Source organism: Elephantulus edwardii, unplaced genomic scaffold, assembly GCF_000299155.1.
Source record: "Elephantulus edwardii isolate Elephantulus edwardi_28Jun2011 unplaced genomic scaffold, EleEdw1.0 scaffold00001, whole genome shotgun sequence".
Taxonomy (NCBI): domain Eukaryota; kingdom Metazoa; phylum Chordata; class Mammalia; order Macroscelidea; family Macroscelididae; genus Elephantulus; species Elephantulus edwardii.
In genome coordinates this window covers 32085403-32099930 of record NW_006399751.1, presented here as the reverse complement: position 1 = coordinate 32099930, position 14528 = coordinate 32085403, and the positions used below count along the sequence as shown (strand labels likewise).

The following is a 14528-nucleotide window of genomic DNA, read 5'->3' as shown; positions in this document are numbered from 1 at the left end:
TAAAAAATATTGTTTTCTTACTTTAGTTTCTTAATTCACTGGATGCTAAAGAAATATATTTGGAAATAATGAATAATCTTCCAGATTTTGAACAACTGTCTGCAAACACACTAGAGGTAATGTTTTAACTAATATGTTAAATAGAAATAAATGTTAGTATCACTTTCAAATCGGTTGTTGTATTCATCATAAAAGAGAATTTGATCAAGTGATCGTTCAAAGAAATCATTCATAGTGAATTCTAAGTTGAACTCTAATTGTGGGAGTTGAAGATATTGCTAATTAAACCCAAGTCCTTTTCTCTAGAAGGCAGCATCAGAAGATATTATTTTTAACAGAAAGAAACTTTACATATGCTTTTGGGATATTATGTTCTTATATAAAGAATTCTTGTTCGCTAAGCATTAAGAAGCAGCTCTATTCAGTTTGTGATATCATCAGTTGTTTTTTTTTCCTTTTTTTATTGATCCAAGAGATTTTTAGATCTGTGTCGTTTACCGAACTTTCTTAAAATGCACAATAGCTGATTTCTCTGTCCTCTGTGCTATTGAATTCTTTAGTATGGATTTAAAAAATGAGGTTTTAAGTAACATTTACTACTGTAGAGAGCAAGATGGAGCATTCTCCTTCCAAGCCGTTGACTGCCTCTGGAAGCCCCACAGGAGCAGCGAGGAGTTTTTCCCCCTCTAAAGCAACGTGCTTTTAGATTATCCTGCTATACTACTATATAAGTGACTTACGTAGTAAGTAAACTACAAAGTAAAAGTATAGGTGAATCAGATCTTTATACAGTAGTATGAGTCAATGGGTTGGTTAAAATGTAAATCAAGTAAATAACAGGTCAAAACCCTTAGAATTTTGTCGTTGAACTTTCTTTATTACTTTTAAGGATCATTTAGCTCATCATAGGTGGCTCATATTTTTTAATTTTGGAAAAAATCAAAATTCACATGATCCTGAGTTGAAGAAACTGAAAGCTCTGCTAAAACATGAACATATTCAAGTAAGTGAAAAAAAAAATTGTGCCTTTCCTTGAGCTTGTGTGCTTTCTTAATTAATGTATTACATAGCATTAAGTTACTTGATTTTTTTTTTTTTTACTTTGGGGTGTTTTTCATTTTTATTTTATACTGGTTTATTTACAGTTTGTATACATTGTTTTTCACATGTGCCCTTTCTTATTTCCTTCACTCCTCCCTATGCCCATCAAATTGTACATAGTATTTAAGTTTTAAATAACAGTTACTCCACTAGAACTCAGAAAATTTTCCTTAAGTTGTTTCTAAAGTGGTTTTGTTCTATTTTCTGTTTTACACTCAAAGCTATGTTTTCTTGTTTCATTAAAAGTAGGGTTACTTGTTGTTGTTGTTAAACACTGACCTGATAACACATATCTCTTTAGTTGCTGTAAAATTAAACAACAATAATGCCATTTTTTCAAAAGTACATATTATGAAAAGTATCTTTTAAAAAAAACTCATATTACTTCTATTCACTACTTTCCCACTGTCTTAAAACGAGCAGAAAAAATATATGTATATAAACAAAAAACTGAATTAGAAATCAGAAAGATCCAGAAATCACTTGTGCTCACATTACTGACAAATTCATTATGAGTGTATATACACGTGTGTAAGTTTCTCAGCAGTTTTTTTTGTTTTGGGTTGGGTTTTTTTAATTTTTTTTAAATATTTTTATTATTTTTTGTGTGTGTACTGTCACATTGGATCTGACTGGTACAGCAGGAGATTGTCCCTCCTTCTCCATCTAGTGGATTTGAACCACATGCCTATGGGATCGCAGTGTATCTCAGCAGTTGTATGTGTCACATACATGCATATGTAATTGACAGATAACATTATTACATGTACTTGTAATCAAAATTAAATCTACTCACTAAAGGCTTAGTAGTATTTCACTACATGGTTGTACTACATTATTTATTTGGCTTTTAAGTTGTTTACATTATTTTTTTTATCAAATAGTGTAGCAATTGTCCAGTTATTTTCTTATAAGAATATTTTTACTCAAAGTTGATATATTTTCTTTTAACTTTTCTAAAGAAGTTGACCAAATTATGATTCTCCCTGACAGTATGCAGGACTCATTTCTCCACACTTTTGGCAACCCTCACCACTCTGATAAGCCAGAAGTGCTAGGTCAAGAGTTTCCACCTACCCTTTTTTGCTTTCTAGTGATATTTTGATTTACCAATCACATTTCTTTTCTAGTTAATCTTTATATCTCTGACCTGTTTTCTTTTCCTTGATAGGATGTTTGTTTGTTCCCATTTTATTAACAGATCTACTAACTGAAAAGTCAGTGTTTTAAATCCAACAGCTGCCTCATGAGAGAAGATGTAAAGATTTATAGTCTTGGAAGCTCCAAGAGCTGTTCTGCTCTGTCCTGTGTTACTATGAGTCATAATTAACTTGATGTGTGTGGGTTTGGTATTTTGTCTTGTGTACTGAAAAGATTTTTGTTCAGTGTATCATTTGCCTTTTAACTTTATTTATGCTGGGTTTTTTCCACACTGTAGCTAAACTTGTCATGCTTGCTCTTTATTATTTCTGCTTCTTGTTTTATACTAATGATCCTTCCAAATTAAGAAGGCTTTTTTTTTAAGTTAAGTATTGGTATTAAATGTAAGTTAATATTTTTCTATCTCTTACTTTTTATTAGCCTATTAAGTTCTATTTAGAAATGTACTGATCAGAGTCATTTTAATTACCTTTATGAATATTTTAAAAACTGCATAGATGTTTATGTCAGATTGAATGTTAACCTTCTCCTTCTGCTTTAGATTGGCCGTTTTGACTGCTACTCTGCACCAGACTTCTGTAGTAAACTCTATGTTTCACAGCCGTGTCTAGCAGTATTTAAAGGACAAGGAACCAAAGAATATGAAATCCATCATGGTAAGCAGGGAGGGGAAGAGTGATATTCTAATTCCGCTTTTTTTACTTTAAAGTAACTTTGTGCCCATTTATCAGTAAAAATGTATTTCTTGTGGAGAAAGGTGTTTAACATTCATCGCTATTTTGAAATTTTCTTTTTTAAATCCTTCCTTTTTTCTATCTGCTTACTATTTCGATCAAAAAAAAAGAAAAGCTTCCAGGACCAATCCAAGCTAATGAGTATGCTAGGGTCCTGCTTGTAAGCCAGTGTGAGCAGCTCCTGCAGTGTCCAGTCCAGGAGAAACATCAGGTCCTCATCTGGATTTCCCCTGCATTAGGCTTGTTGTTGTGTATATTGTCGAGTCATCACTGACAATAACTGACCCTCCAGCAGGTTTTCAGAGGCAGTAAATCACACAAGAAGAGATTGTCCTTCTTCTGTGGAGCAGCTGGTGGATTTGAGCTCTGTGACTTTGAGATTGTAGCAAAGCTTCTTACCACTAGGCCACCAGACAACCCAAAGGTACAGAGTTTGAATCCACCAGCTGTTCCGTGGGAGAAAGATGAGCAACAACAAAGACAACCAAACTTTGCAATAAGTTTCTTTGTTTTTCTCTGCATTTCTTTACTATAGTTTATTTTGGATTTTAGCACTATACTTAGAGTTCCTAGAGTCTGCAAAACATCATAGTCCCTGTCCTGAAGGAGGTAAAATATAGCAAATCATACACACCAATTACTAAGTATAATATACTTATTTAAATAAGAGAGATTTATGAAATGTGTATTATATGGAAAGTATTGCTTTTGGTATTATGGATAGAGTGTTGTAAGATATGGACTGTTCTCATAAAGTATAAAATGTAGTTTATAAGGAAGATGTGTATAAAAATATGAAAAGTGCTTTGATGATTATTATGTATATAAATTAGAACAAGATCAAATAAGTAGATTTTTGCCTGGTAGATAAAGGTCAGGAGGTGATATTTGAATTGAATATAGAATGTTCAGATTCAGCTTTCTCAGCAGAACTATAAACCTAATAACAACACACCTGCTTTCTGTGTAAATCAGGTATGTTTCTACATGCTTGCTGTAGAAATGGGGTTATTATAACCACTGGGTGGTTATGATTCAGTTTCTCATGAGGCTAAAGTAGGTCAGGACTGTAACTCCCTGACTGAAGCTGGAGAATCTGGTTGCAAGCTCACGAGTGTGAAAAGCAGGGTGTCTCTGTGGCAGAAGCCGTCAGTTACTCACTGCAAGACCATTCTTTAGGGCTACTCAGGGCACAGCAGCAGATTTTCCTTAAATAAGAAATAGAGGCCGAAACATAAGCTACGCTGTTTTTGTAACTTGATCTTGGACAAGACAGGCCATCACTTCTACCATATTCTCACAAACACTAGTCCTTATACAGCATGGGAGGTGGCTGTATAACAGTATGAGTGCACAAGGTAGGGACTGCTGGGTGATAAATCTTGGAGACTGATTACTACAAGGGAGATACATGGGCAGTATTTAGAAGGAAGTTCCTGGAAAAAGGACTTAATTGAGATCTATGAATTGTAATTGAATGGAGGTATTAGAGAAGAGTACTGAATATAATGGACTAACTAAAGAAAGACACACAGTCTTACCATTGAGGAAGTGTAGCCAGGGTATTCTTTAGAAGCAAGAATGGTGAAACTTCATCCTTTGGGTATGTTGTTAGGAGTGGGCCAGTTTTGGAAAAAGACATCATACTGGGAAAAGTGGAGGGACAGGAAGACCCTTAATGAGATGGATTGACACATTGACTGTAACAGTGGGCTTAAGAATATTGGATGTGACCTGTTGTTCACAGGATCTCTGAGGTATATAGTTGACTCAGTGACACTTAACAACAACAGAAAGTTCAGAACTGGGGTAGGAGTAATAAAGAAGAGTCAAAGATATTCCAAACATAGGGCTAGCAGTTGTAGTAGTGACCTTTGAGATAAGAGAGCCTTATTTCCTCTTTGAAAAGCAAGAATGTCAAGGATAGAGTGGGACCAGGCTATAAAGAACTGCAGAAGTCCAAATTATACATCTGTTTTATCTGCCAGGTAAATTGTCCTTATTACATGCTGTCAAGTCAAGTACAGCACACAGAAACACCATGACTAACAGGCCTGAACCCTGTCGTATCCTGTGCCATTGATTCTGAGACCAGAGGCTTTCATGGATGTTAAGCAGAAGGCTTAGTGGTCAGACGTTGTGCTGCCACCCCAAAGGCATGAGGATCAAATCCACTGTGTGCTCCATGAGAAAAAGATGGACGATCTTACTTCTGAAAACCCATGGGAGGGTCAACTATAAGTTGGTTCCAACTCCACAGTACATAAAACAACAATGGCGTAGAATAGAAAGAAGACTGCATGGAATGGATGGGAGCAAAATTTGATAAGAAAGAATAAAAAGCCTAATGCTATCATCTGTATAAGATAAATGATAGTGTGGATGGATAGAGGTATTGACTTAAAATTGCAAGAACTCAAAGTTAAAGCCCAGTGATAGATTTGGTGTGAGGAAATGAGGTGGGAAACGAAGATGAACATTCATATTTCTGACTTGGTGGATTAGTGAATGGAGTCCTGGTGCCTAGTGGGCAGGGAATTATGCTGCTAACCCAAAGGTGATGCCTCACTTGCCAGTCAGATCTACTAGCCACATCCTCTGGGCAGAGACCAACTTGGTTATTTCATAAGCCTGGCTGGGTCGGTGTCTGAAGATTCTAAGAGATGAGATGAATAATATTTATAATAAGATGGCAGAGGAATAAGCCAAAAATAAATCGAGGGATGTTCTGTGGGTACTCATTAGATGTTCATTCTTTTGGCAAAATGAGAAGGTGAAAATAGCATTTTAGGGGAAAAATAAATTTTCTGAAGCAAGTGTATTTGAATGTATTGTATTTGAAAATGTGTTTGTAACATTAAGGTAAATTTTTTTCTCTGAGAAATAGAGGTTTTGAATTCTTGAGAAAGGTACAGGCTAAAGATGCTGATTTAGTAATTCTGCAGTAATAGCTGAGGTTAGCATAAAGAACTGTAGGAACCCCATAATGAAGTAATTAATCAGCCTCTGCCGATGAAAGAACATTTGTAAGAAGTCTTTGTAATATGCTTGATTGTCTGAGAAACAAAGAAGTGCTAGGTAAGAGCACTTCCGAAAGCAGACCTGCATGTAGCAGACTGAGCAATTAAATCTCAACTTGAATATTTTGGGATAAAAACTTAGAAATGTTTCTATAGATACAAAAAGTAGAATGTGGATTTTAAATTTTTCTTTTATTCCATCTCAAAGGAAAGATGATTCTGTATGATATACTTGCATTTGCCAAAGAAAGTGTTAATTCTCATGTTACCACACTTGGACCTCAAAATTTTCCTGCCAATGACAAAGAACCATGGCTTGTTGATTTTTTTGCCCCGGTAAGTTATTTTTATATCTGTTAAATTTCCATATTGTTGCATTTCCTCTTGCCATATTGGGGGAAAAAGACATTTTCTGGATAACCTTGAACCATTAAGAGTAAAACTGTATCATCTGTTGTTGGCTACTATCATATATTATTTCTAAGTGAGCATTAATGTACTTGTCAATCTAAATTTGCATCTTGGTTCAGATTTGCTTGCTGTTTGTTGCAGAATTCTATTTCATTTGGGTCAATGCTTGTGAATTTTTTTCATCTTTCCTAGTGGTGTCCCCCTTGCCGAGCTTTACTACCGGAGTTACGGAAGGCTTCAAAGCATCTTTATGGTCAGCTTAAGTTTGGTACATTGGATTGTACAGTTCATGAGGGACTCTGTAGTATGGTAAGGCACAAGTGTAAACATTTCTTTTAATTCTTTTTTAAAAAAATACTGGCATTGTGATAAAATGACTTTGATATGTACATCTTCAATTTAGAGTAGTAACAAGTAACTTAAGCAAAATTTCAACAAAATGATAAAAGATCAGATTAAAAGACAGATAAGATTGTACATGTTTCTCAGTGTTCTTTATCAATGTTAGGAAAATATTTAGGAAACTTGGTAAAATGTTTACATTGATTTTGTAATTATTTAAACATATGTTATATATGTCAATTGATATATAGAAGTCTGAGCTTCAGAAAACAGTGTAAACTTTTTTCCAAATCACCTAAATACTTTTCTGATTTTGGTAAATAAGACCATATCTATATTTAGGAGCCCTGATAGCAAAGTGGTTAAATACTCACGTGGCTAACCAAAAGGGGACAGGTCCACCATATAGGAGAAAAATGTGGGAATCTGCTTCTGTAAAGAGGAAACTGGGGCACTTCTCTTCTTCTGTATGGTCACATGGTGAATCAGAACCAACTCAATGGCACGAATTTGTATAACTTTAATTTAAAAATTAACCTTTTGGCCGTCTGTGGTTATTCTTTTTCTTTCCTCATACTTGTAATTATAATTAATAGAAGAAAAAGAAACTAAATGAGCTTCTTTGAAAAATTTTCATGAGGAAATGTTTTATTAGGTTACTAACAAACCTAAGATAGTAATAGTCCCAAAGTCAAGGACAAAACTGGGAATTAGATAGTTTATGATAAAGGTATAAAAAACCATCTATGAACTATATTCTTGGGGGAAAACAAATCAAACTTAATCCAGTTAAAGTCTGGTGGTGTCATCCATAGTGTGTTGTATTGTTAATCCAAAAGCTGTAAAAAAAAAAATTAAAAAAAACAAAAACTCCAAAAGCCGTCTGTTCAAATCACCAGCTCCTCCCTCAGCTTACTGAATCCATATATGTGACGTAGCTATGAGGGCTGAATTTTACCCCATTAACTGGTTGATATTGCGCATGTCTTTTAACCACTGAGAGCCTCTGTAAATGTAGTTATTTTAGCTACCAGAGAGAATTATAATGAAAAATAGTTAAGAAACTACATATTGAATTCATAAATAAGCACTTATTAGAAGTTCACTATAGTTTTTAGGGACCTGTGGTGGCCTAGGGGCAAGAAGCTGCACTTCAATCCCAAAGACACGTGTTTGGAGTCCATTAGCTGCCCTGTGGGAGAAAGATGGGCAGCCTCCTCCCATGTGATTAACTGCCTCTGAAAACCTGCTAGAGGGTCAGATACAGATCAATTCCAACGCAGTGATAGAAGCAACAATATAGTTGTTTTGTTACCTTCCTGAATTATTTGGATTTATTCTCAAATTTAAAAAATAAGGTTTTTATATCAAAGAATCTGTATTCTTTGCTATAAAAATCCTAGTCAAATATTCCAGTTTCTAAATCTTAGTCAAGGATTTCCATTTTTATATGTGCTAATCAACTTTAAGAATGCAAGTCCACAGATGTTTGCCATAAGAGTTGATTCTGATTTTTAGCAACCCATATAAGACAGAATAGAACTGCCAGTATTGTTTCTTAAGCTGAGAGCAAATTGCTAGGCCTTTTCCTCTACAACCACCTTTCAGTTAGCACATTGCCCATCTCACCCTGAAACCAAAAGCCAATCTCAGTGCCATCAAGTCAATTTGGATCATCAAGTCAATGGCCCTCTAAGTGTGTTGTTGCCTAATAGCATTTCAAAGACTCTAAAAACAAGATGTGTGCCTTGTCCCATGGAGTGGCTAGTAGAGCCAAACTGTCCATCTCTCACATAACTGCTGAATACTTCTCAGCCACCAGGATACCTTAACCACAGATAATGATCCCTTATAGTTTTGAAAAAGAATATAAATTTGAGAAAGCAACTTTCTAGGCTGGTGCTCATACTGATTCTGAGAAGAGAGTCATTACATTTTATACTATCACATTTTTAGAGCATGATTCTTTGATCTAAAATACAGTAGTGTGGCCTGGTGGTAAGAATCTGTGCTGCAATCCCAAAGGCATGCAGTTCAATTCTGCCAGCTCCACGGGAGAAGAAATGGCAATCTCTTCCCATGTGAGTGAGTACTGCCTCTGAAAACCCACTGGACGCTCAGCTATGGGTTGGTTCCGACTCAACGTAATAGCGCATTAATTACTAATTTATTCCTTTACTTTTCTTCATTGTTTATTTCCCCAATTTTCTTCTACTACTAGAGAAATTAGAAATTAGATTATCATCAATGGCTTCAAAAAACCCTCAAATCTAAAGATTTGGCCTCCTTTACACAGCTTCTTCCCACCTGGTTTAGGAGTGTATATAGGGATCACACATACTCACTTCTCAGTGATCTGTGTCTTATCAACTTCATGACCAACGGAGTAACCATAAATTGAGCGTCATTTATTAATCAGTACAATCTTCAATCCCTTTACTTTGATCAGACTGAATTTTTTGGTTACCAGCAGCAGTTTGATACAAGGTCTTTGGTTTTTAGTAGGTTTTGTTTTTTAAAAACTTAAATAAAGGTAAACTAGTTACAAATTTAAAATAATTAGGTAAAATATGGAAGTGTTTTCTGTCTAATTTGTATTCTTATTCCTAACAGTATAACATTCAGGCTTATCCAACAACAGTGGTATTTAACCAGTCGAGCATTCATGAGTATGAAGGACATCACTCTGCAGAACAGATCTTGGAGTTCATAGAGGTATTTTTAATTTTAACCTGTTGCTACAAATCCAGTGTATACTTCATATGGATAATTAATAACATTTGATAACTGGGTTTAGTCTTTTTGTGCTAAATCATTCTTATAAGAAAATTAATTTCTTTTAAAGTGTTACCTTTTATATATTTGACTGTAAACTCTGAAAATAAGGCCTATGATTTTTTTTTTTTACCAATTTGTGTAATAATTAGTAGACACACTATTTTGTTTACATAAAGATATAAAACCTGGTTTCCTCTTTCCTTTTTTCTGATGGAACCACCAGAGACTATGTCCATTCAGGCCCTAAATAGATGACAAAGGAGTAAGCTCAGTATTACTCAAGAAATACGAAGGTACTGGTAATCTTGACAGGCTTCTCCAGGGCCACAGAGCTTGAAGTGTAACTGCTACCTTCTTAGGACAGACAGGTCCTACATCTGTGCATGTTTGAGAGCTACTTTTCCTTCTCTCTAAATGGACTAAGTTGACTAGTTACAGAAGCTTCCTAGGGAAAGAGCAAGACTTCTGTCTACTGTTACTCCATTTCATGACAATTTTCATTTCTTTTCTACTTAGCTCTTCCTAAGAGTAGTAGTGTCACATGTGTTATGTTTATTGTGGTCTGATTTTGATCACTTTTTTGATGAAGCTAATCTGGTTAGTATTACTTGAGCATAACAGACTGAAGCAGTAATTTTTTTTGTTTATTTGTTTCAGAAGAGAGGTATATGATCTATGTAGATAATCTCAGGAAATCCGAATTTTTGCATCATTTCCTTATAACAGTAATCAAAGTGGTTGTTTTCTCCCTAACATGACTGCAGAGATAAAGAGATAAAGGGGAAAAGCAATTAGATATAGAAAAATTGCTGGGGAAAAAAATACAAATTAAAACTGGGACTCATTTCTCACTTTTTCTAAGATTAACCCTAGATTTCTATTAAATATCTTCTGATTTCAACAAAAGAGGAACCTTTCTAAATGTTATAGACCAACAATTTACAAAGAATGTATAAGTAAGATTTCTTTATATTGTTTTAATGGAAACTTGGTTCTCTTTAGGATCTTAGGAATCCTTCAGTGGTCTCCCTTACACCCACCACTTTTAATGAACTAGTTAAACAAAGAAAACCTGATGAAGTCTGGATGGTTGATTTCTATTCTCCATGGTGTCATCCGTGTCAAATGTTAATGCCAGAATGGAAAAGAATGGCCCGGGTACAGTAAAATATTTCTTTTTAGATCTCAGTAAATGAGAAGGTATATTTATTACTTTGAAATTAGTATGAGTGAACCTACAACTATTTATAATTTAATAACCGTTCTTATCATTCTGCTTGTACTGTGTTCAAACTACTGGTATGTGAATAATGCAGAATCATTTGCCTGTTTTTACTGTATATCCTAGCTGACTTTTGACCAAATGACCATCAGCCGTGCCTCAGTGATCCCATTTGATTTCTACTTACATTTCTTCACAATAATGTGAAACTTAGAAAGTAAGGAAATAATAGCCTTGCTCATTAAATGATGGATCTAGAAAATTTGCTCCAGTTAGGCACAATGATATAAATCATGAAAAACAGAAACAAATTACCTGAATATTAGAATGGAAGATGTAATTAATATGTTATATATCTTTCTAAGATTAAAAGATATCTCCAGAGTTAGATTATCATTTATCTTAACATTTGTTACATGTTTGTCCTCTCCAATATTTTTTTTCTCTCCAATATTTTTAAAGCATTCTCATACTAGTCAATATATCTACAGTGCTTATCTGCATTGTTGTTGTTGTTCATTGCCTTCAAGTCGAGCACAATTCATAGCAACCCTATGAACAAAAGGTCTGAAGCTTCTCTACAACTATCGACATTTATCAAAGTTCATAGAGTTCCAGAGGCTTATTATTTAGGAAGTGGATGCCACTCCTGTTTCCAAAATTTCTCTTCAAATGTTTCTGCATTATAAATATGTAAACCTTTGAAACATCATTCCAAAGACATTAGTTCTTCATTTGTAATCCTTAATTTTAGAAATACATAGTTTTTCATGTAATGAATGAACTCAGCTGACTAATCTGCAATAATTACAGTAAATTCTTGACCACTAAATTGGATTTCCAGTTCATTAATTTAAATAGTCTGTGAGAAGTTCAGTTTTATTAGAGTCCCTAATAGTACAGAGGCAGCTTTTATTGTAAACATGTATGATTATGGAGGTCCCTTTTATTGTAATCACATTTTAACAGTTACTCTTTTTTTTTTAAATTTTACAGACTTTAACTGGATTAATCAATGTTGGTAGTGTAGATTGCCAACAGTATCATTCTTTTTGTGCCCAAGAAAACGTCCAGAGATACCCTGAGATAAGATTTTTTCCTCAAAAATCAAATAAAGCTTATGAATATTAGTAAGTACCCTCTAAAATTTTAAGGCATTTGTTATAAAAACTTATGTACACAATTAATATTTAGAAGTTATTCTAACTAATTAAAAAGTCAGTCTGGAAGTATTTATTATAAGTCTGTAGTGGTTAAGATGAAGTGCTTAATGAGAGCCTTTCCAAGAACAAAAGAAAGAATCAAACACACACACACACACACACCCCCCCCCCACTCCATCACATTTACAGTCTAACAGAGACCAGGATAAAGAATGGAAGAACTGATATTTACTAGCTTCCACCTTGATTACAGATACTGTTCTTTCTGTTAGTTCACACAAGTACCCTATAAAATAGAAACCATTACCCTAATTTACAGATATGTAAACTAATTCATAGACATTAAACAGTGTTCCCAATCATGCCGCTATTGAGGTTTGCACTCAAGTCTTCCTTGATGTCTGTGTACTTTCCAAGGTACCCTGGTGGCCTAATGGTAAAGAAGCTGTGCTGCTAACCCAAGGGTACGCAGTTCAAATCCACCAGCTACTCTGTGGGAGAAAGATGGGCATTCTTTTCCCAGACAGTTTACTGCCTCTGAAAACCCACTGGAGTTATGAGTTAGTTCCAACTCAGCAGTATTCAATGTTTCAGGTAGAAAACATACATCCAAGGCAGAATACATTTAAAGTTACTGAAGAAGTAAAAATAAACCATGAATTTCACAGAAAAAGGAAATGAAATGCTGCATTCATAATGTGCCTAGACATGGATTTTCTTTTACATGAGTGGGAATTTGACTTACACCTTGAGTAAAGACTGAGAAACATTTAAGCTTTGCTGTTCTTATAAGTCCATGGAGGTATCTGGTAGGCAAGTCTAGAACTCAAAAAGACCATCAAGACTAAAGAAAAATATATTTGGGGAGCTATATGCATATTAATTGCAGTGGAACCCATATGAGAAGAGAGATAATATATGAAGTCAAACAGATTTATCTACACTAAGATGATATTTTTCCCATATACCTAATCCTAGCAAATAATATAATAATTTTATTTTTCTTCTTGCAGTAGCTACAATGGTTGGAGTAGGGATGCATATTCCTTAAGAATCTGGGGTCTAGGGTGAGTAATTAAAATAAGTGTCATTGTGTAAACAGATTCAAAGCCCATTACCTTCCTCTTGTGTCTATAATTTCATTTTCTGTTGTTTAAGACTCTAACATTTTAATGTACTTTGTAAATAATTACCAATTTTCACATTATGGCTATCCTATATTGCCGAAACTTTACAATATTACACTTCTGATGTTTGTTTTTTAATAATGGAAAATCATTTGATCTCCTTTCACAGATTTTTACCTCAAGTCTCCATAGAGCTAACACCTCAGACTTTCAATGAGAAAGTTTTACAAGGGAAAAATCACTGGGTGGTTGATTTCTATGCTCCATGGTGTGGGCCTTGCCAAAATTTTGCCCCAGAGTTTGAACTCTTGGCTAGGGTAAGTCTTATCTCTCTACTTTAAAGAAGAAAACAAATCACATGCATGTTTTAATAACTCAGTAAAACAGTGAAAATATAATTCTCGGTTGATTTTTCTTAGAGGTTTCTTCTGAGTTTTAGGAAACCATATTCTTTGTTTAAGATTGTAATGTTTGGAAAAGAGTTCTTTCTTCCTTATTAGAGCTTTTAATTATCATTTTCTCTACCTTGGTTAATTATATTACATGGCTGTAAAAACCAGAAACCTAATTCTTTTCTCTTGTCCCATAGTCTTTCCCCCACTACCAACATTCTGCTCTCTGGAAAATCTCTAGATTCTACCAGTTTTATCTCCTAAATGTCTTTCAAATCTTTTTTCCATCTCCTCTGCTGGTCTCTGCATTCTCACCATCATCTCTCACTTAGGATTGCCATGTTTGCCTTATAACTCTTCTCATGCTGCAGTTTACATTACTTAGTGCTGCCCTAGTAATCTTTCTAAAATACTGTCTTGGAGTTTGTGTTAACCAAGTTTCTCTACATGTATCATTTACTTCGGTCTCTTATCTGACCCTTCCTACCTCTTCCGTTTACCACCTTCACATACCACCTTACATGTCAGGCATATCAAATTATTTTCTGGTCTCTCAATATAGCAATGGAGTTTGTCCCTAAATATTAACTGTTCACTATCTAAAATGCTTTTCCCTCACTTTAGTCATCTGAATTGTACTCTCTTCATCCTGCAAAGCCCAACTCAGACTGAACTTCTGTGTTCTTTGCCTTTGTCTGTTAATCAGTGTGATCTTAAATTCCTGTACACATTTGTGTACTGGCTCAGTGCATGCTGGCTCAGCTGACAGCTGTCTTCACAAAACTGCTCTTCTTTTTTTTTTTATTAATATTTTTTTTTATTGGGAAAAACATATTGGGGGTACAAGGAGGTGAGGGTTGGGGTCAGAAGGGTGAGGATGGGCCAGGATGCAGTTGCAGAGCTGCACAGTTGGGTCGGTGGGGGGAGCAGGTGAAGGAAATGATGAGGGTCCAGTGGGGACTAGATGCTACAGAGTAATGACAAGCATTTTCCAGTAGTAATTAAACCAACTGTCTTATTGATTTGGGAATTGGATGCCAACTCTCTGGCTTCTTCATGCTGAACAGGGGCATAGAT

The 14528-nt window shown here is 34.9% G+C and overlaps 1 protein-coding gene across 1 annotated transcript in view; it reads left to right on the top strand.

Annotated features, from left to right (window-relative positions):
• DNAJC10 (DnaJ (Hsp40) homolog, subfamily C, member 10) overlaps positions 1-14528 on the top strand; it is a 58962-nt gene that overhangs the window by 26300 nt on the left and 18134 nt on the right. Inside the window, exons 12-21 of the mRNA XM_006878947.1 lie at positions 27-116; positions 890-1003; positions 2804-2918; positions 6225-6352; positions 6620-6736; positions 9383-9484; positions 10550-10705; positions 11766-11899; positions 12946-12999; positions 13229-13376. Coding sequence (XP_006879009.1) covers positions 27-116; positions 890-1003; positions 2804-2918; positions 6225-6352; positions 6620-6736; positions 9383-9484; positions 10550-10705; positions 11766-11899; positions 12946-12999; positions 13229-13376 — 1158 coding nt within the window. The remainder of the gene's footprint in view (positions 1-26; positions 117-889; positions 1004-2803; positions 2919-6224; positions 6353-6619; positions 6737-9382; positions 9485-10549; positions 10706-11765; positions 11900-12945; positions 13000-13228; positions 13377-14528) is intronic.